At 43.7% G+C, this 22,955-nt stretch overlaps 1 protein-coding gene across 5 annotated transcripts; it reads right to left on the reverse strand.

Moving 5' to 3' along the window:
* Positions 1-155: 155 nt before the first annotated feature.
* mthfd1a (methylenetetrahydrofolate dehydrogenase (NADP+ dependent) 1a, methenyltetrahydrofolate cyclohydrolase, formyltetrahydrofolate synthetase) lies at positions 156-21,875 on the reverse strand. 5 transcript variants are annotated; one of them, XM_077017597.1, is made up of 28 exons: positions 21,822-21,875; positions 20,189-20,320; positions 19,850-19,956; positions 19,688-19,772; positions 19,073-19,132; positions 18,941-18,994; positions 18,612-18,748; positions 10,236-10,336; positions 9,954-10,090; positions 9,370-9,481; positions 8,693-8,820; positions 8,090-8,187; positions 7,728-7,901; positions 7,272-7,408; positions 7,041-7,087; positions 6,824-6,928; positions 6,616-6,690; positions 6,261-6,353; positions 5,977-6,111; positions 5,774-5,842; positions 4,917-5,010; positions 4,475-4,614; positions 4,345-4,386; positions 3,959-4,059; positions 3,679-3,859; positions 3,086-3,193; positions 2,817-2,969; positions 156-1,996 (listed from the first exon to the last, which is right to left on the reverse strand). In XM_077017597.1, exons 3-28 carry the CDS (start codon positions 19,948-19,950, stop codon positions 1,928-1,930), a joined length of 2,736 nt encoding a protein of 911 aa, XP_076873712.1. In that variant the 5' UTR covers positions 19,951-19,956; positions 20,189-20,320; positions 21,822-21,875; the 3' UTR covers positions 156-1,927. The 5 variants fall into 5 exon arrangements, 4 of the variants coding, with proteins under 4 accessions (XP_076873712.1, XP_076873711.1, XP_076873713.1 ...); XM_077017596.1 differs by lacking the exon at positions 21,822-21,875 and adding an exon at positions 20,493-20,676; XR_013133255.1 differs by lacking the exon at positions 21,822-21,875 and having other exon boundaries at positions 3,679-3,816; positions 20,189-20,478.
* Positions 21,876-22,955: the final 1,080 nt, after the last annotated feature.

The following is a 22,955-nucleotide window of genomic DNA, read 5'->3' on the forward strand; positions in this document are numbered from 1 at the left end:
TATTTAATGATGGCCTGAGTCAAAAGTGCTTCGTCTCTCCTGAAGGAAAATTGCATTTCAGAATAAATGTCAGAGTGAAAGATAAGAACTAAGGAAATAAGAACTCTCCAGAAAACATACACTTTATTAAATAAACACCAAATGAAGTGTCCTAGTAAAACATTAATCAAAAATTTATTAAAAATATGGTGGAGTACACGGACATGACTTTTTTGTAGAGCCCTAAATAATATTCAGTATAAAATCTAAATGTTTGGCATGTAAACAATGCATTCATTAGCTTAGGAGAAAGACACACTAATGCAATTGTACAGACCATGCCATTTGCTTTGTAGCCATAGCAACTCCAGTTTTAATGGAGGGTCACAAGGTAACGTCATGTAAGCTCAAGATAACGGCAATAAGAAATCCAGTTCAGGTGGATCCCTACATGAGGGTGCCAGATGCAAAACAGTTATGGAAAATGTTAAGAAAAATCATACAAGTCACGCTTTGTTGTCGTTTACCAAATTGGCACATACTGACATGTAAAACGGGATATCTGAAAAGAATTGGATTCGTGTTCACTGAAGGACTTGTTAAATACTGCATAAGGGTCATTCGAGGATTTTGGTACATTTCCAGTCCCACCACTTAAATTTCCAAATGTACATATCCAAAATATCTAAATGACAATTTTTTTAACATTGTACTTGTTATAAGACAAACTGTAAAATTTGGTGGAAAAATAAGTGCCTTAGATATTATTCAAAAGACCGAATACCTTTGAACCACCTCAAAAAATGGCCATTTTCTCTTGTCCCACACATTGGGTGACCAACTCCTTTGCCAAATTTAACAATTTAAATAAGCTCTAAATAAATTACTTCCTCTTGTATATTGTTGAAATGCATCTCCTTTACTTATGAAAACAACTTCTTTGGACTACATTGTATTGCATGTCACAGTTTTTACACTATTAAGTTGTGTCCCACAATATGCGCGCAGCCCTGTTACCATAAGGAATTTTATCTGGCAGAGAAAGGGTTAAAAATATTTGTGTACTGGCACAAAGGAATTTGCATCACAAGGACATTTCCTGCCCACATGGCAAGAAAAATGGTAAGTGCTCTAACAATTTTCAAGGTTTTTTTCCAAATATGTTTGTCCAAGTTGTGTGTGTCACTCAGTGAACGCAACCCTGTTCCTCATATTGTAAGACTAATATTGAGTAGAGTCAAAATTTACTTTATATACTTATATACTTAGTAATGCTAACGTTGGCAGTAAAACATTAGTAAGAAAACAACACAGTAATGCTAACGTTTGCAGTAAAACATTAGTAAGACAACAACACAGTAATGCTAACGTTTGCAGTAAAACATTAGTAAGACAACAACACAGTAATGCTAACGTTTGCAGTAAAACATTAGACATCTCTACTGCGCTCCTCTCTTCAGTTTATTAAACAATATTAATGAACTCGTCATGCTCAGAGCAGCAGATGGTACCGTGACAGACCGGCTGGATAACACACTGAGACAATTATTGACATGCAATTCTCAGGGGAAACAATTGGGCTATTTGGAGAGGTGTTTCCTTCTTTGTGATAATGCTCGAAAGCAGAGCTCTGGATAAAAGCACATTCTTTTTTCAGTTGGATGGATAGAGATGACCTGAAACATTCTCCCAGCCTCGATGGACAAAATGTCACTTTCTCTCTGGTTTTCCCCAGTACACATTGAAGCTCATTGGTGTTCCACATTAAGAATTTACCAGTCTCCACCCACTGCGTTGGTACTGTGGATGGTTGTCAGAAAGCATCAGTATCTGGAGTAATCTTTCCACCGAATGGGACAGACATGGATTATCCCAATACTGTTTGATCAGTGTGACTATTTTAAACTTCCAAAACATAATTCACTTGGCAACATATAATACAGTGGAGCTAATGGCTGTTACTGTAGAGGTCGTTGCTGTCTCTCAACCACGGCCACACAGGATCTTCAGGGCAGTCCTATCACCAACAACATAAGGAATTTAAAGCTATTTAACCATAGCAGAAGAATCATCAACACTAAATCAGCAACACCATCTGATGCATTTTTCTTATTTAGGCCAGCTTAACCACAAATGTACATGTGCATATTTTTTTTGTCCTGAAAACAAGCCCAAAGATGTGGAGCTAAAAACAAATGTATAAAACGTGTGCTGTGAAATGGATTAAGGTCACTCGGACCAATAGCATCTCGTACTGAGGTGCTCGTGCTCCACGCCGACTTGCAACCTAGCAACACGTCGGGACAGAAATACCCACTCCGTGCGTCTGAACCACATTCTCTCATACTCATCACTGCGGCTGACTCATCCCACCGAACGACTGTCTCAGTGCGCTGACTGCTGCCGGCCCTCGTTCAAATCGTGTGGCTTCAGTGTCGATATGTGAAGGTGTTCACGAGCAACAAATGCTGCTTGTCTTACCGATTTAGTGACGAATGTTCCTTACATCATTCATATCGGACTGATGTGAAAGGCTTTCCAAAAAAACAGCTAGCCAATTCATAGTTTATACTGTAATTTGTAAAGTAACCAAATAAGTAATTTTAAATCGACATGAGTTTAAATAAATGGTTTAAACAAACTATTACAAAAAAAATGAAGAAATGCTGCTAAATGAGTGGCCTATTAGCCTAACCGAATACATAATTAAAACATATTGTTTAATGTGTCACACATCTGGGATCCTGGAATATCTGGGAACCTGATGTGTTTCAGCATAGAAGTTAATGGCAGCTCCATGCACATGTAAAGAGTACGGTGGAGGGTAGAAAGCTCACCGTGTCTACCAGAACACAGAGTACGCCAGCCCCCACGTTGGCCTGGATGTCTGCTACCGGCAGCACGAAGTCTGTGGGCACCCCTTTCATCTTTGGATCATGACTCAAGGAGAAGTGAGTCTTGGCTATGCGCACTGGGAAACTACCAAAGCCCTTAACCAAAACAAATAAGACATTTAATAAAGAATATATGTAAAACCTGCATGTTGGTGCATTCTAGTACCGTTACTAGTACCGTCTAGTAAAGTGTGTGTTATAACGGTACTGACTTGCTTGATGTAGAGGTCCAGCTTATCTTTGGCTTTGGGAGACAACTCCACGTCCTTAGCACCGTACATTGTCTGGGCCACTTTTTCGACCTTTTCAGTGATCGGCATCTAGAAAATCGCATAACTCTCAGTGAAAACCAGATACTATAAGGAATCTTATAAAGTGTGTCCGATACAGTTTAACGTTGCCATGAAGTTTTCCTGCTGGTTATATTTAGGCCTCGTCCATGAAATCTGTCTGGACGATGTAAATAGAGCGATAATGAAACGCCTTTGTACAAGAGGTGTTAATTGGTCTTGTTCATATTCTTTGAGGGACACATGGTGAGGCTTTTTTAGTTGTGCATGTGGAAAATAAATCTAGTCCAGAAGATTAATAATGACCTAAAGGTCCCCCTGTCCCGACTGGTCATTAGTCGAGGGCTAAGCATCGTAAAAATGACCTGACCTTTAAAGACTTCTCTGTGGTAAACTCGGATTCAAAGTGTACAGTTACATTGTTCCACTCTTCCACTCCAATGTTCTACTTTAAGACAAATGTACTACACTGTTTTTGAATTTTACACCCTCAGCCGGTGGCTGGTGGTCTTCACCTGAAGGTCGTAGAGGAAGCGAAACGGCCTGCGTGTCTCAGCTGCTCTCTGAACGCTCTGTGCCAGAGCCAGTGCTCCAGCGCCCCCATCAGACCAGTTTGTGCACTGCACTGCATCAAACACGCCAGCCTGCCTCGCCTGGTTACACACCAGTTCAAGCTCAGCTTCAGTGTCAGAGCTACTGCCAAAATGACATTAGAACAGGTTAGAGCTCTCTGTGTGTGTGTGTGTGTGTGTGTGTGTGTGTGTGTGTGTGTGTGTGTGTGTGTGTATGCCTGACCTGAAGGTGTTTACAGCCACTATCACTGGTAAACCGTGTATCATGGCATTATCCACCTGTTTCTTCAGATGTGAGCAACCCTTCACCAGCAGGGTCAGGTTCTACAGGGAGGATTTAAAGAGTTACTTCACACCTCTCACCCCTGTGAGCTGTCACCTTACACACCACACTGCACACCACCACTTTACTCTGCATATTAAGCCCTCTGAAATGAACAACTTTAAAGTCTACTGGATTACAACATCTTTGATTGCAATAAATCAATCAACAAAATAAAACAGTAAGATACAAATACACACACACACACAGACACACACACACGCATATTGGCAATAAGTCAAGAACAAAAAAACAGGATTAATGGCTTGAGGGGATAGAGACCTTACCTCTTGTGAATACTGCACGGGCAAGGGAAAACCCGCTCTGATCTGTGATCAAAAACACAATGGTTACACTCACCGTCTTCATTGGCCAAGAAGCAGCGGGACCTCACACCTGTCACAGGGCTGGACTCACCTGTGGGCCGCCCCCATGCATCTTCAACGCTCGCACGGTGGCCACCAGCACCACCACGTCAGGCTGGAGGCCTGAGGAGCGGCAGGTGATGTTGAAGAATCTCTCCAGGCCAACGTCGGCCCCATGAGCTGTGTCTGTGACTGGGGGATTGGGGGGATGGAGGAGGTGGTGGAGGTGAAGGAGGTGGTGGTGAAGGAGGTGAAGGATGTGAAGGAGAATCATGGTTCACACGTGTGGCTATTGCTTTGCTTATACCTGTTTTTATACAATTATTATTATTTCAGCAATTAAAATAGTAATTAAAAAGTTACTATTATTAGACATTTTATGAATGTCTAGTATATGTGGCTGTATTTAGCGATTCTAAACCTTAAAGATAATGACTCAAATGAATGCTTCGCTACTAACTTAAAGAAGAAGAGACTGATCGAGTATGGCTTACCCACGAAGCCCTGTGAGCCCACCAGTTTTAGAGCTATTTTATCTGCCATGACAGAGGGACTGCAGTGGGCCATGTGAAGAAACGCTGGGGTCCCCTGTGAGGGAATGTGAGAGAATGACAGTGTGTGTGTGTGTGTGGGTGTGTGTGTGTGTGTGTGAGAGAGAGAGAGAGAGAGAGAGAGTGAAAAAAGAACAGTGTGTGTGTGTGTGTGTGTGTGTGTGTGTGTGTGTGTGTGTGTGTGTGTGTGTGTGTGTGTGTGTGTGTGTGAAAGAGAGAGAGAGAGAGAGAGAAAGAGTGAGAGAAAGAGAGAGAGAATACCTGATGCTATCTGTTATTACTTCAGTCATCCATGGCAGTAACTCATTTTCTAATCTATGTTCTTCTTATATATCTTATATATCTAAATCTTTCTTATTTCCATGAATTAAAATAACATTCACTTAGGAATATTAGAGTAACTTCCATAAATTAGAGCTAAATTTTGGCATACAAAAAGCAGGACCCTAAAATACTCTTTAGACATAATTTACTGTGTAGGAAGACAAATATTAATATAAGAATATTTACTAACATGAAGGTATGTTCACTGTTATTTTTATTCACCATATGACATGTATGACGCGTCATTCACCAATACTGCAAAACTTTCCAAGGGGTTGAATACTGATGCAACATACATGCAAGGATATAAGGATATGGGATAAACCACACTACACACAGATCTTGGAATATATATATATATATATATATATATATATATATATATATATATATATATATATATATATATATTCTGAGTAATCAATTACTTTTTCAAACTCATAATGATTTCATATCATAACTGAACTGTTTCATACTTCCAAAGTCTGCATCAGGCAGGGTTTCAGGGCTCGGTTCAGCAGCAGAGCTAAGACAGCACTCACACCCTGTAATGACCAAACAGCAAAACCTTAGTTCTCACTCTCTCTCTCTCTCTCTCTCACACACACACACACACACACACACACACACACATCCAGACTCGTCATCGGTTCTGAGCAGACGAGTCCTGCACACTCACCAGGTCATCGATGGTGATCGGCTCTCCTGATTGGCTGTCAGCCACCACCATCTTGGCCAGCCTGTGCCGCAGGTCCTGTGGGCTGGTGCTCAGAGAAAGCACGGCCCTGATCTCACCCTCCAGGACAGCACGGTCCTGCAGCAAATGCAGCTTTCAAGTTAAGTGACCTGTCATAGTCAATGAGCCTCCGAGACTCTGTACTGTAAATACTGAGAAAGTATAATTAAGGTGTTTTGTCAGAAGTTGGCAGCATAGCAACGAATAACTCCAGTGTTGATACACACCGCCTTGGTTTTTAAGTTAATGTCCAGTTGAACAAAACGTCTTCTCTCCTCGTTTGTCAGGGTTGAGGGATCCGATTTCACAATGTCAAGTTTCTGCAAAGAGGTCACAAAGCTCCCTGTGACTTTTAAGTGTTTCAGTGTTTCATTTGATCAGCATAGTCTGGACTGATCTGTGTTGACTGGGTTCATCAGCACAGTCTGGACTGATCTGTGTTGACTGGGTTCATCAGCACAGTCTGGACTGATCTGTGTTGACTGGGTTCATCAGCACAGTCTGGGCTGATCTGTGTTGACTGTGCTTTTGTGTTTTGTATTTATTCTGTGTAGATAAGTGCTAAAAACATGCTTCTCATACCTGCAGTCTCTTGAGTTGGGAAGGCGAGAATGTCTGATGACCACCTGTGAGTGGCACCAAGAGATCAAATAAAACCTGCCAGACAGGAACATTTTCAGAACAAACATGGACACACACATACACACGCAGAAACCCCGCCCCACACACACACACACACACACACACACACTATACAACAAGACACAACACATACTAATACCCATCTAACCTCAGAGTTTTCGCACTGGTAGAGTGAGTATGCTGTGATGGTGTCTAAGACCAGGCTACTGGCTGTAGAAACAGCATGAGAGTCTCCTAAGGGCTGAAGAATGACCTAGAAGGCATGTGAGGAGAAGCAGGTACACACAAGGCAAATTGATTGTACAGGGGAATGAGTATAAATGTCTGTCATACTCAGACCCAGGGGTTACAAGAAGCCAACATACCTCCTCTATGGGTATGACCTGAGAATAGCCACCTCCGACAGCACCACCTATATACAAACAATAGTTTTGGGTGTGTCAGTTTTGTGTGCCGAGCACTTATGTGTAATTAAATTTCTACAGCTCTCCATAATCTAGTGACAACGTAGTTATTTTCACATGCGACCTAATCTGGAATACATGCAACGGTTCCTACAAACGGACAATGCGCAATGAGATGTTTCATATCTTCACCTCTGATGCCAACGCTGGATGGTGAGGAGGTTTGTCCCACACAGGCGATAGTGCTGACGTTCATGTGAGCCCCTAAAGCCTGGGCCAGACCCAGTACAGTGGTGCTGTGGCCTTCACCCAGTGGGCTGGGCGCAATCCTCATCACATAAAGCAAGAAAGAATACTTGAAAATACTTGAAAAATGGAAATTCAGTTTGGAGTTCGCAACTAACTAGCTCGAACTGCACATGATATACATAAAATAAACTTCACAAATCCCTCATTGTAGTTTCCTTTATGATCTTTGGGTACTGATTAAGCTCGGTTTAAAAGGTAACTTCTACATTTCGATTTCAGATCAACACTGTGAATTTAATTATATGATGCTTGCCACCAATTATACATCATGTAGAATTACGCATAACATATAGAATGTTGAGGTTCTGATGTCTGAGCCAGACTGAAATTGAACCTTACCCTGTGACCACCACATATTTCCCATCAGGCCGTTTGTCCAGACGTTTGAGGACACCCAGGCTCACCTTGGCCCTGCCGGTGCCATATAGCTCCACCTCCGTAGGGAACAAGCCTACTTCTTTGGCGAGCTGACCAATCGGTTTTCCAGGCCATGAGTGAGAGATCTGGGTATCACTAGGGGCAGAGTTGGAGAAATCAGTGCTGTTTGGAGGCACATCGACGTGACTAAATGTATAGGGAAAAAAACAATTCTGTTTATAAGAATTCATGAACTACTGTGGCCATTACACCTTTCTGTTCTATGTGCTCAAACGTTTGCACGGTCCTCTGTGGCTATTCTAACGTCAGGCGTGTAAGTATACCTTGGCTGGGGTTTCTGTGATTTCACCTTTTTGCAGGACACGCTCCAATTTCCAGTCCTGTAGTTCTTCAGAAACTGCTGAGCGCTCTTGACTGTATTCTGTTAAAGGAAGGTAATATTTATATGAAAAAGGTATGGTGAGCATAAGTATTTATATAACTGCTGCACTAGTCACAAAGCATTGAAGTGATATATTAGTATTAACCGATTTCAGTAATAACAACATCTTTGTTACAGTATTATCACAGATGAGTAAGAGGACTGGATGCATTTTGAACATTTAGATTTACAGTTGAACTGAAGCTCATTTTGAAGTAAATTAAATCAAGGCTTTTGTTGCAGAACCATTGGGAACATTACTCACTGTTTGACCTTTAGTAAAGCAAAGACATCAACCGACACTGACACAAATGACTTAAACTCTGCTCTGTGATGACTTCCCTATTCTTTGTCTAACCACAGAAAGATGTAGCTGATAAATGCTGACTTGTCACAAAGATTGCACAAATGATCATTATCTGCTGAAGATGAGGATGCATGCCACCATTTTGCACTAGCACACATCTCCTAAGTGCTGATGTAAAAAGATACCGTGCTCTGATACCTCCATCAGCATGGCTACCGTCATGGGCCCCACTCCTCCGGGGACCGGGGTGATGAACTTCGCCCGCTCCTTGGCCGATTGGTAGTGAACATCCCCCACCACCCGTGTGCCACTGGGCCTGCTGCTGTCTGCCAACACAGGCGGAGAGTAAGACAGATCATGCAGTCTGCTGCTGTACTAATAATGTTGTTCGCCATTATGTCGAAACTTATTTTGGTTGGTTTTCCAAGACATGGATCCTGTTTTTACTCTATGTTCTTTCTAGGAGCTTGTGACTTTGCCGAGTTCATAAAGTTTGTGTCAGCTGAGAAACCACAATGGCTAAATTTCAAAGTGACGTGCAGTTAAAAAGAAACAAAACATACCACACATACCATACAGTCTGTCACAAGTAAATGACCACCATAACTGAGGAAACATCACATTACTCTTATACGTGTAACTTTTACTTGAATGCGAGCGCTGTAAAACTGTTCCGTTCATCAGCTTGTGTAAACAGTTCATAAACACGGTTGCATTTTTGAATGACTGACCTTAAAATATAACACTACATCAATTTATTTGACTTTTCCCTCGAGTGATGGATCTGTCCCAGACCCGTTTGTGGGCAGGTCTAGGCAGAGTCCATTAGGCACCTAATGTTCAAAAACAAACCCTGAAGCAAAAAAAAGCGGCACCTGGAATGTGATTGATGCCACAGTCGATGACCACGGCTCCCTCTTTGATCCAGTCTCCTCTCACCATCTCGGCCTTGCCCGCCCCCACCACCAGGATGTCTGCCCTGCCCACCTGCACAGACAACCACATCATCTAAAGATCTTCTCTACAGCCTTCTCCTTCACGTCCACCGTACAGATATGAGGGAATGCACGCAAGAAAATTTTGCACGTTGCATTTCACAACATGAAAAGAATGCATTGCCTAGTCTATGATCTTGAAGTCTTTATATTCTATTTATATTGTATTCCTTATTCTTAGTCTAGTTTCCAGTTGGGTGAGCAATTATTTTGAGATTTAACCTACCAGTATAAGTGATATATTTTCTGCTGTATTATACAGTATAGGCTATGGGATTAAGAAGCACTCATCAATATGCATGTGTGGGGTTAAGAGGCACTCATCAATATGCATGTGTGGGGTTAAGAAGCACTCATCAATATGCATGTGTGAGGTTAAGAAGCACTCATCAATATGCATGTGTGGGGTTAAGAAGCACTCATCAATATGCGTGAAGGATGAGAAAGATGTGAGGGGGCATCACATGTGCTGCCAGGTCTGGAGTCTTGGAGTGGCAGCAGGTCACGGTGGCATGGTTCCACAGGAGGAGATCGTGCATGGGCGCTCCCACAATCTTACTGCGGCCAACCACAACCGCGTTCCTGCCCGCCACCGACACACCTGCACACAGCGTCGGTCAGGCCGCTTCACAACCTCGCCCTCACCAGGCTAGTGAACACTAGTGAACACACGTCCGAGCACTGCGTGCAGAGAGGGTGTTAAGTCTGGTGCTCGGGCCCGCTCGGCTGGACTAACTGGGCCTCACCGGTCGTGGCGATGAGCTCCATACATCCGCTGGGCGTGCAGGGTAAGAAGCAGTCCCGCAAGTCCCCTCGAGCCAGTTTCCCCGCGTTTACGCTGCTCAGGCTGAAGGAGCAAGAGGACAGTGAGTGTAATGGCCCTCGCTGTATTTGACCAGGGACACTTTATTGTGAGTGACACTTTTATTTTGAGTGGTCCTTAAATAAACACTCAAACACTAAATAAACAGACGCGCAGTAACATATCAATGATGCAGCAGTATTATCTGAATACATGTAGTAGGTTGTTCAAGGTGATGTTAATTAACTATGTATATAATAATCTGTTGGCCTCTATCTCTATAATCTGATGGCCAGTTGCTTTTCACTTTATTTGGGGTGTCCATATCTGTACATGTAGATCTCAGAAGTCACTGCATGTAACCAGAACTATCATTTTAGCATGCTTAACAAACTACACAACCTATATGTTATAGATATACCATTAACATTTAATAACTGGATTATAACTGGATTTTGGTTAGGGTTAGAATCAGGATTAAGATCATGGTGAGGGTTAGGATTAGTTTTATTGTTAACATTAAGGTTAGTATTTGGGTTAGGATTAAGATTAGGTTTGGGATTGAGGTACAGATTACTGGGTTGGTCTGAGGTCTGATGGCTTGTATCTGACCCTTGAACTGTTCCACTGGTGAGAAAATGTGACTGCAACTGTGTCCAAATTTTCCTCTGATTAATCCATGACAATGTTAGTTATTCTGTTGAGAGATTATTAGTTATCAACAAAAGACTACTTGAAACTACTGTTTTGTTTGTTCAAGAGAATGCATGAACCTATGTAAACAACCAACAAAACTCTTTGTACACAGTTACAATCCAGTTCAAGGAGTGAACTATGAAACTATGAGAAGGGCATCCAGCATTCTTGGAGTTATCATCAGCTGCAAAATAGTTTAGCCACACGCTTGGCATGTTTCTTTTGTCCAGAGAACAGGGGAGGCACTGGAAAATAAGCTCAATTTGACTCCTCTTCCCCTGAGGCGTCTGACACATCTGTTCAGGTGAAAGGGAAACACTTATAGCCAGGAGCAATATTTACCCTCTACCTCAGACACTGTCCCTCTACCTCAGACACTGTATCACTACCTCAGACACTGTATCACTACCTCAGACACTGTCCCTCCACCTCAGACACTGTCCCTCTACCTCAGACACTGTCCCTCTACCTCAGACACTGTCCCTCCACCTCAGACACTGTATCACTACCTCAGACACTGTCCCTCCACCTCAGAAACTGTCCCTCTACCTCAGACACTGTCCCTCTAACTCAGACACTGTATCACTACCTCAGACACTGTCCCTCTACCTCAGACACTGTATCACTACCTCAGACACTGTCCCTCTACCTCAGACACTGTCCCTCTACCTCAGACACTGTCCCTCCACCTCAGACACTGTATCACTACCTCAGACACTGTCCCTCTAACTCAGACACTGTCCCTCTAACTCAGACACTGTCCCTCCACCCCAGACACTGTATCACTACCTCAGACACTGTCCCTCCACCTCAGAAACTGTCCCTCTACCTCAGACACTGTCCCTCTAACTCAGACACTGTATCACTACCTCAGACACTGTCCCTCTACCTCAGACACTGTATCACTACCTCAGACACTGTCCCTCCACCTCAGACACTGTCCCTCTACCTCAGACACTGTCCCTCTAACTCAGACACTGTATCACTACCTCAGACACTGTCCCTCTACCTCAGACACTGTATCACTACCTCAGACACTGTCCCTCCACCTCAGACACTGTCTCACCACCTCAGACACTGTCCCTCTAACTCAGACACTGTATCACTACCTCAGACACTGTCCCTCTACCTCAGACACTGTCCCTCTACCTCGGACACTGTCCCTCCACCTCAGACACTGTCCCTCTAACTCAGACACTGCATCACTACCTCACACACTGTCCCTCTAACTCAGACACTGTCCCTCCACCTCAGACACTGTCCCTCCACCTCAGACACTGTATCACTACCTCAGACACTGTATCACTACCTCAGACACTGTCCCTCTACCTCAGACACTGTATCACTACCTCAGACACTGTATCACTACCTCAGACACTGTCCCTCCACCTCAGACACTGTCCCTCTACCTCAGACACTGTATCACTACCTCAGACACTGTCCCTCTAACTCAGACACTGTATCACTACCTCAGACACTGTATCACTACCTCAGACACTGTCCCTCTAACTCAGACACTGTATCACTACCTCAGACACTGTCCCTCCACCTCAGACACTGTCCCTCTACCTCAGACACTGTATCACTACCTCAGACACTGTCCCTCCAACTCAGACACTGTATCACTACCTCAGACACTGTATCACTACCTCAGACACTGTCCCTCTAACTCAGACACTGTCCCTCCACCTCAGACACTGTATCACTACCTCAGACACTGTATCACTACCTCAGACACTGTCCCTCTACCTCAGACACTGTCCCTCTACCTCAGACACTGTCCCTCCACCTCAGACACTGTATCACTACCTCAGACACTGTCCCTCTAACTCAGACACTGTCCCTCCACCTCAGACACTGTATCACTACCTCAGACACTGTCCATCCACCTCAGAAACTGTCCCTCTACCTCAGACACTGTCCCTCTAACTCAGACACTGTATCACTACCTCAGACACTGTCCCTCTACCTCAGACACTGTATCACTACCTCAGACACTGTCCCTCCACCTCAGACACTGTCCCTCTACCTCAGACACTGTCCCTCTAACTCAGACACTGTATCACTACCTCAGACACTGTCCCTCTACCTCAGACACTGTATCACTACCTCAGACACTGTCCCTCCACCTCAGACACTGTCTCACCACCTCAGACACTGTCCCTCTAACTCAGACACTGTATCACTACCTCAGACACTGTCCCTCTACCTCAGACACTGTCCCTCTAACTCAGACACTGTATCACTACCTCAGACACTGTCCCTCTACCTCAGACACTGTATCACTACCTCAGACACTGTCCTTCCACCTCAGACACTGTCTCACCACCTCAGACACTGTCCCTCTAACTCAGACACTGTATCACTACCTCAGACACTGTCCCTCCACCTCAGACACTGTCCCTCTAACTCAGACACTGCATCACTACCTCACACACTGTCCCTCTAACTCAGACACTGTCCCTCCACCTCAGACACTGTCCCTCCACCTCAGACACTGTATCACTACCTCAGACACTGTATCACTACCTCAGACACTGTCCCTCTACCTCAGACACTGTATCACTACCTCAGATGCTGTCCCTCTAACTCAGACACTGTATCACTACCTCAGACACTGTCCCTCCACCTCAGACACTGTCCCTCTACCTCAGACACTGTATCACTACCTCAGACACTGTCCCTCTAACTCAGACACTGTCCCTCCAACTCAGACACTGTATCACTACCTCAGACACTGTATCACTACCTCAGACACTGTCCCTCTAACTCAGACACTGTCCCTCCACCTCAGACACTGTATCACTACCTCAGACACTGTATCACTACCTCAGACACTGTCCCTCTAACTCAGACACTGTATCACTACCTCAGACACTGTCCCTCCACCTCAGACACTGTCCCTCCACCTCAGACACTGTCCCTCCACCTCAGACACTGTATCACTACCTCAGACACTGTCCCTCTAACTCAGACACTGTCCCTCTACCTCAGACACTGTCCCTCTAACTCAGACACTGTCCCTCTAACTCAGACACTGTCCCTCCACCTCAGACACTGTATCACTACCTCAGACACTGTCCCTCTAACTCAGACACTGTATCACTACTAGGGCTGGGTATTGATTCAAATTCCAAGAATCGATCCGATTCCAATTATGAAGATTAAGAATCGATTTTTTTCGATTTAATCCGATTTAATCGATTCGATCCGATTCAATCCAATTCGGGGTTTAGTGTTATAAAAAATGTATTTGAGCTGTTTCCTGACTGTGTACAGAAGCAACATGTTAAAACTAGTATTATATTGATATTAATCAGCAAATAGTTACTGGTAGTTGGTAGTTACTGATGGCTGGAAGACTGGTGAAAAGGGTCATCATAAATCTACCTTCAAGAAAGGTAATCCAGGACAATAAACAGAGGTGTCTGTTTTGACATATTTGAGGTGTCTATATCTGCAACAGTGGGCTCCTACTGGGACACTAACCAGTGCATTATTATTATGATTAAAATAATTAAGAATTCACCCATAAGCTGTTGCTACCAAATGCATTTTTATTTTAAAAGTGCTCAAACTTAATAAACTGAAAGTATAAAATGTAAACGTGTATTTTTCTTTAAAGTGAGAATATAAGAACAGAACTCTCACGTTAAGGCCCATTCACACCCTACGGTAATTACGGATACGGACCCTTTCATCCGGTTCCGGAGGTCGTTTCATCCGTCAGTGGGTCCGTTGCCAGAGCGCTTACGAATCCGTAGTAACGGAGCAATATAAACCAGAAATCAGGGGGCAGTAGAGAGTCAGAAGCATCGGAAGTACACCAATTCGGGAAAATCAATGAAGAAGAGTACTGGACTTAAAAAAATGGCGCTCGAGTTAGAAGAGAAACTTTGTGAGTTGGTTAGAGGCTACATTCTGCTACGGTGCCAGGTCATCGCGATAAACAGCGATGCAAAAACAGCTGGGAGGAGATTGCTGGTGCGCCGGTGCCGGAAATTTGACTATACTGCCCTCTAGAGGATGTATTTAAAAAAATCATAACAACGTTGGAACCGGAAAGAGGTATAGTGGTCCCCTACGGAGGCTACGTTTGGTACGGACGGACGAAATTCGTCCGTGTCCGGAGGTATAAAGCAGGCTTTACGGTCCCCAACCCCTCCGTTTTGGGCGCGTTAAGCTGGGCGTACACTGTGCGATTTTTGGCCCATTTTCAGCCGATTTTTCACTCGTGCGACTATTTTTGCGATCGGGCCGAGTTTCGGCTCAATCGCGTGTCGTGCATCGTATAATTTACACAGGTAAACGAGGAGCGATTCACACCTCACGACCAACTCCCGATCAGAAATCGCAGCGTCGCAAGAATATCAAACATGTTTGAAATTCAAATTGCTCCTCGTGAGATCGCATGAGAGCGTCGGGTCGTATAGTGTGAGTATATGAATCGTGAGCTGTGAACTTTTAAACCCTGCGATTTAGTCGTACAGTTTGAGCTGGAGCGGAGTACACGATTTAAAATATCGTACAGTGTACGCCCAGCTTTAACGTCGTCTGCGTCTAATCGTCTACGTCAGTGTATCTCCGTGGGTGCGGGTGCGTCTTGTGATAGTCCTCACCTGTGGCTCGTCTCGTAATAACGTGGGGTTGATGTGGTTTGTCTATTTAATTTGCGCTCGCGCAGCGTCCTGTGCTCGTCATTGTTTGAGTCACACATGTTCTATGTAAACGTGTTTTATGTGCGCTGTCTGCGCTTCTGGAAAGTGCAAAGGATTCTGTCTTGTCCATCACCTTGCGCCCAACGTTACAAGAACATTTTAAACTTTTTTAAAACTGTAAAAACACTGGGTAAACGGTCAGTGACACGGACTAACTGTAAATAGTCACTGACACTGGATAAACTGTCCTTCTGTTTTTAGATTTCCGATTTGACTATCGTCGTTACCGGCACTGTCCGACGCCAAGTCGTTTTACAGTTAGTTAGACCGAGCACGCCTGCGTGAATTCAGTGACGAGGCGGGGGTAAAAGTTCACTAAAAAATCGATCTTTGGACGTACGAATCGATAATCAGATCATCATATGCGAATCGATTCTGAATCGGAAAATCGATTTTTTCAACACAGGCCTAATCACTACCTCAGACACTGTATCATTACCTCAGACACTGTCCCTCTAACTCAGACACTGTATCACTACCTCAGATGCTGTCCCTCTAACTCAGACACTGTATCACTACCTCAGACACTGTCTCACTACCTCAGACACTGTACCACTACCCCAGACACTGTACCACTACCTCAGACACTGTATCACCACCTCAGACACTGTATCACCACCTCAGACACTGTATCACTACCTCAGACACTGTCTCACTACCTCAGACACTGTATCACCACCTCAGACACTGTATCACTACCTCAGACACTGTCTCACCACCTCAGACACTCTCTCTCCATCTCAGACACCCTCCCTTCTCAGACATCCATGGCTCTGACAATTAGGAAAGAGTTGAATCCACTCTGGCCTCCCGTACACCTTCTATCTGCTGGAGAAGGAGAAACCGATGAAACTCTAACATTCCACCTCGGTGGCCTGCGAACCTTTTTACCTTGTGGTAGATGATGTCTGATCTGGGATTAGTGTCCCCGTGCCCAAACCTTTATCTTTACAGTTTTTCCCAGTTGATTTGGTTCATTTCTCACATCATGCTTTACATTGGCATCACAACTAGTGCATTTCTCAAAACAGTTATTGCAAACAGCAAAACTCAATGAAATACCTGCAAAAGCAGATACTTCACTCAAAATTCTTTGTTTTTGCCCCAAAATCAAATATTTAGGTCATTCAATTTGTCAGTGCCATCAGAATATCTAGTCTGTGTGCCATTGCTTATGAACAAGGCAGCCAAAATACTTAGTCATGTTGTCAGTGCAACTATAAGTCACAGTCAGTGTAGACTGTATATTCTGGTGGAAACTAGCTAAGTTTTTGATTTCAAGAACGCTGCACATTCTGTGGTATATCAAATGCATGTTACACACATACAAACTTACATGGAACACAAAGTTACACATGACTGTATGTTGGAGACTGATAGCAAGAAATTGGACTGGAATCAAATTTGTACTGCAATATTGTTTGACTGTATTGTTCGCACTGCAATTTGTTGACAAAAACAAATCTGATTGAAATTCAGAAAAGAAACTTATTAGAATTAGAAGAATTAGAAACTTATTCTACACATTCAAAACAACTTGAGCACATACAGCCTCCTCTTGCTGTGTGAAAATGGAACCTCTGCTACCACTATGAGCTAGTCTTGATATCCTATATGGTATAAGAATGCAAAAATGCAAAAAATAAATAAATAATTAAATAACATGTCAGAATGTATGTCAATGTGCAGCATTACAGCAGAGAGCACATTTCTGAATTACACACGTTTTCTCTATGAAATGTTTGAACGATTGAAGACACAGTTGTTCTTCAAATATTCGGCTGTACCCAGCAACCAGCTTCAGCCATTGTGAGACCATGACTTACATGTAAAACATGGTCCACAATTGTTGCCCTTACTGTATTTCACTGTTTTGTCCCCTCAGCCTTACACCACCCAGTATTACCCCTCTACATCATATAGTCTTACTCCTCTACACCACACAGTCTTACCCCTCTACACCACAGTCTTACTTCTCCTATTGGCTGATTACCCTGTGCATGGCCTTGTCTTTCCATCCATGGCCTTGTCTTATCCTTTATGATACTGCAGTGTTTAGTGTCTATAAATGTTTGCCAATTACAGTAAAGGTTCATGAGACGCACCTCTGACCTATGGTTGAGACCATTGGTTGACCTAAGCCTTCACCAATTCCCTTTCTTATTGTAACTGAATGTTCACCTGCAAACAATGTAATCAAATTAGGATAAATTACCAAAATGTAACAAAACAAATTAACTAAATAAATAAATGTAAAATGATGCCTTAGAGATTATGACAACATGTTCAGCACTTTTGAATATAATGACCTAGGCGATGACTTAATGACCAAATGTTTGGGAGGGTAAGACAATTCAACAGACAATCCATACAACACATTTTGATAAACATGACATAAGCAACTGATAATGTAAAACACAACAGACAATTGTCCTTGTCTATTTGCAATATGTACAAAAGTATTTGCAAAATGATAAACACAACGAGAAATACAATTATGATGTACACAAGTGACAAGGAGATGTGGAGACTGAATGAACAGTTTTGAGAATTTCAATTCTGATCTGAGAAATGAACCGAATCGACTGAGAAAAACTGTAATGTGATACTGGATGACACGTGTGAGAACAGGAGTTAGACCAAAGGGAGAGGAATGGGTCACACGTCTGGAGCTTTTATGCACTGCTGGTTGGCAGGAGCGTGACATGACTGAACTGTTTTTGACCGTTTGGGTCTCTCTGATCTCAGCAGTGTTTTTGAGCTGCTGCTGCTGCAATACCTGGTAAGCTGTTATGGACTTTTCTCCCTGATATCAAACGGGAGGATCAGACTGACCTCTGTTGCTGTCCAATCTCATCTCGTGGTTTCCAAAAGTAGTAATAGAATAGTAGTAGAACATCTCTCACCCATCCACATCCTTCTCAGGAGCGACGGCATTGGTCACTTTCTCTGTGTCTATGGGATGAACAGAATCCAGAGGTAACTGGACGATGAGACCATGGACTTCAGGGTTCTCGTTAACTGCTGCTATACATCGCAGCACCTAGAGGAACCAGTCGGTATCATATCAGCAACCATGAAATCATAACCTTCTCTGCCACTCTCGTTGTCAGAAAACACTTTCTACGTTTGTTGTGATCACACACACATCTGGCTCCAGCCAGTTCATGGGTGTGGTGCATACGTCCAAAGGGCTGAACAGGTTTGGTTGTCACCCAGATCCTGTTCTACGTACCTCGTCTTCCGTGGCCGTTTTTGGAAGCCTAACGAGGTTGGCATGGAGTCCGATCTGGGAGACGGCAGAGGGACAGTGAGGGAGGGCGGAGGAGAAGAACTGCGTTTAAGGTCAGGACGAGGAGACACCTACCTGAGCCGCGGCCTTCAGCTTCATACTGATGTAGAGGTTTGAGTCTTCTCTGTCTCCAACCTACACAAATGCACGAATGAGAACATTTGAGGCATAGCGTCAAAAGTACCGTTACAAAATTATAACTCAAAGATTTTACTGTTGTAAGTGTTGTAAGTATATTTGTAAATTCATTCTGGATTCCTGAAGAAATATCTAACAGAGCAAATCCTATTATCCCATAAAATAGAAGTGGAAAGGAAACTCATAACAGGAGAAAAACAGTTACCTACAGCCAAGGTTTATTACGGGTGGCAAAGGGGTCACAGGTAGATGAACCACAGTGTGACATTAAGTTGATGGATTTAATTTCACCTTGGCTAACGCGATAGATCGAGTTTGACAGCGTACCATGGCAAAGTCAAAATAAAATAAAGAAAAGACCCAAAAGTGAAGAACATAAAGAGAATTCACGTTACCAAAGGGCCGTCTGGAACACAGAGAACAGGGGGAAAGAACGCAGAAGGTCAGATGTGTCAGGTTCGCAGATGAGGACAGGGAGAACGAACGGACTCAACTCATTATCTTTACAAACCAACAAACACAAACAAAAGTGCAAGACCGGAGCAGACTCACCTGTACCACCACCAGGCCCGGACTAAAGCCCGGGAGCCGTCTCTTCATCTCCGCCACGTCCCTCCTCAGCCGCTCCCTCACCTGTCTGCAGGTGAAAAGATGGAAGAAGGTCTTACTGTGCCATGCTTACACGACCCAGAAGTCTTCGGGGCTTCTACTCACTGGGAGGTCTTGTTGCCCGAGATGACAGTTGCGATGGTGCGTGTGACGTTCCTGCATCGCCGGAGTCCACATCCCACGTTTACGGCAGCGGACCCAAACATATCCAGCTGCAGGGAAAAACACCCGGAAAATGTGTTTTACAGATTTGTTGAAGAGGACAGGCAGAATGAAAGGAGAGGACAAAATGAACTAAGAAAGGCAGCATTCTTTATTTCTGTAGAGATTCAGACTTTTAAATGCCATTTTAAGAAGGGAAAGAAGTTAAAACAAAGGAAGCAATGCAAGACTTGAAATTCACACCAAAGTTGCAGAAAGTCACCCAAAGCCCTTTTAAAGCACCTTGTCAGGACTTCAATGGTGTCCTTCAGTGCTGAATATAACTGTGTGTAGACAGAATCTCTTCCTCTGGCCTTCGTCTTATCCCTGCAATCTTCTGACTTTTCCACAGCATACTAGTTTGCTCCGGACCACCTAGGGAAGCAGTCAATAAAAGAAAACACCTCAGTCCAAGCCCAGGGAGGCGGATACACCCTTGAGGTTAAAGATAAACAAAAGTCCACATCCAAACTGGCGAAGTTCCACTGCTAGTGTGGAGCAAGTGGGTCGTGTCAGTGTTTTGGCTTTCTGTCAGCCAATCAGGGACCTTCTCAGCTGTGGGTGTGGCATTCCTGGAACTTCGGAATGTTCTTCATTCCTTCATGGCCGTATCTCTTTATTCACGGCAACATGCTGCTCCTTCCTTTAAGAAAATGTCTGCTGGCAGTCGGTTGGGGAGGAGACCTGGGTGGGTCTTGGCTTGGTTGCGTTCCAGTGGAGCGAGCGCGCTCACTCCAAACAACTGTGAACTCTGGCAAAGAAGCCCCGCCCCTCATGCTCCCTCAGCCAATCAACGAACGCCGTTTGAAAATCCTTGGCTGCCACTAGAGGACTTTCTCAGTTTCTACACCACTATTTAAAAAGACAAACAACTGCACGTACTGCTTAAGAAATCAGACTTAACTGAATATCATCAGGGTACCCGCGGGTCCTTAAAAAGTCTTAAAATGTCTTAAATTTAGTTTTCCATATTCAAGGCCTAAAAATGTCTTAAAATGTCTGGAATTTTATGAGGGGAGGCATTAAATTATTATAAGTGTGTGTTGTTCAGTTGTTCTGGCGCGATGTGAACTTTGCCGAATCTAGCGCTAGGACCATGCAGAAAATAACCGCTCCAGGGTCCTAGTGCTAGATTCCTAGCGCTGGAGTATACGGCCTCAACAACGTCAACAATTTTCGTTCGCCAACACCCCCCCCCCCCCCCCCCCCGTCAACAATTCTCGTTCGCCCCCGCCCCCCCCCGTCAACGATGTGGAACACACCTGCATCCCCAGTAATAGTATTATTTTTTCTTGTGAGAGGTATTAAAAAGGTCTTAAAAGTCATTGAATTTGAGATTTAAAAGTGTGCAGATACCCTGATCATAGTGTTGCTTCAAGATGTATTTACTAGTAGGTGCAACTTATTCAACTTATATCAGTATTATACTGAACTTGAGTTAAAACTGTCTCAGTCTTAGGAGCACATAAGATAGCTTAAAGCGAATGTCTGTTCCTTGAGTTAAGAGAAAAATATCCAAAAACCTGTCAACCTGTGTTTCTTACTTACCATTTACAAACTGGTTTCCACGTGCATGACAATGCATTTCCTTGCTAAATATTTACATGCTAAATGTTTATTCATTTTTTTGTTTCCTAATTAAACTAAGTACTCTGTCAGGAATATAACACTGGGAACGTAACAAAGCTAGCAAGAGTTTGAATGAATAACTGTTTAAGTTATTTAGTATTCCCACCTCTCCCTAAAGGTAAATAAAAAGTGTGTGTATATTAAGGTTCCCGGACACTGTTATGGGGAGCTAGCATTGTGCCCTCTGATGAAGTCATAACAAATCATGAAAATCAAAGGTAACTTGTTAATAACAGCTATGGCTTACCCGAGTAGTCCATTGAGCACTAATACCTCTGTACAATGGTCACCTGGTATCTTCCGGAGTTGGAGCTATGCCCTTTGTACCAGGCTTTTTTATATGTCTGCACAGTTATTTCTCATCCACTAGGTGGTGCTAAAGAGCTTCATATGTGCGCTGTGCAATCTCTCATTTTGACCTCAAGCCACAGGAGCCGATGAGAAGTTGAGAGATGTTAACGGAATGTTTCAACTTGATTAGTCCAATAAATGTCTGCACTTAAAGGACGGGATCAAAGCCAAACACATAATTTAGCTCTTAAGAGCAGTTTCCCACTCCCTGTACTTTAGCTTGCTGAGGCAAGTGTCCTTTAAAAACCTAAAAAGTCCGAACATAAGGAATTTGACATTTCACCAACCAACCAGACACATTCACATAATCGAAACAGATGTATTTCCGACCAAAAAGACCCAGAGAAGGGCAATTAGCCAACAAGTCATTTTGTCACAGGATTATAGTCAGTAAGATGACCAGCGCTCCTGGCTGGATGCCACCATGCAGGGCTGACACTCTGTCCAGACCCGAGTGGACCCTCCAGGACACCATTAGAGCCCTGGAAGCATTAACAAGCATTAGGACGGTTTCCTGCTTGATGGACATTAGAGGATAATTGCTCTGCTCTGACTGATCTCGTTAGCCAAATGACATAAGCCTGACTTCCTCATAGTGCAGAGAGGAGAAAAAAAAACAATTTGTTGATGGTTCATCATTATAACCAAACTGGAGGAACCAGAGCCTGTACCTAGCAGAACGAGAAGGAGTGGATTGGGTCTTGATATGAGGTTACGTGCTGGTGGTTCTAGTGTGGTTATAAACACAGATACGCGAGGTCAGGACAAGGCCAAATCCAAATCTCACGAAAGAAGGTTGAGATCATTTCTTATTCAACACGCGTGCTCTACATACAGTGAGATCTATATTAACAGCCTCGAGAAGAATGGATACTCAAACCAGGTGTGAAAGGCTGGTGATGGCAGCCTCTGCAGGTGGGAAGGGGACACCCACCAGGGTGGCAGGCTACAGCTGCCAGTGACTGCCAGCCCCCTGAAGCAGTAGATAGGATGTAGGAGCATGCCGCTGGCTGGAAACATTTCACATTTA

Source organism: Brachyhypopomus gauderio, chromosome 9 (genome assembly GCF_052324685.1).
Source record: "Brachyhypopomus gauderio isolate BG-103 chromosome 9, BGAUD_0.2, whole genome shotgun sequence".
NCBI lineage: Eukaryota > Metazoa > Chordata > Actinopteri > Gymnotiformes > Hypopomidae > Brachyhypopomus > Brachyhypopomus gauderio.

Coding starts and splice junctions, on each gene's coding strand:
- mthfd1a (XM_077017597.1), bottom strand. CDS start 19,950: ATGTTTGGGTCCGCTGCCGTAAACGTGGGATGTGGACTCCGGCGATGC. Junction 7,409..7,727: donor AAATATGTGGTGGTCACAGG/GTAAGGTTCAAT, acceptor TTATGTGATGAG/GATTGCGCCCAGCCCACTGG. Junction 7,088..7,271: donor ATCCAGCGTTGGCATCAGAG/GTGAAGATATGA, acceptor GTTTGTATATAG/GTGGTGCTGTCGGAGGTGGC.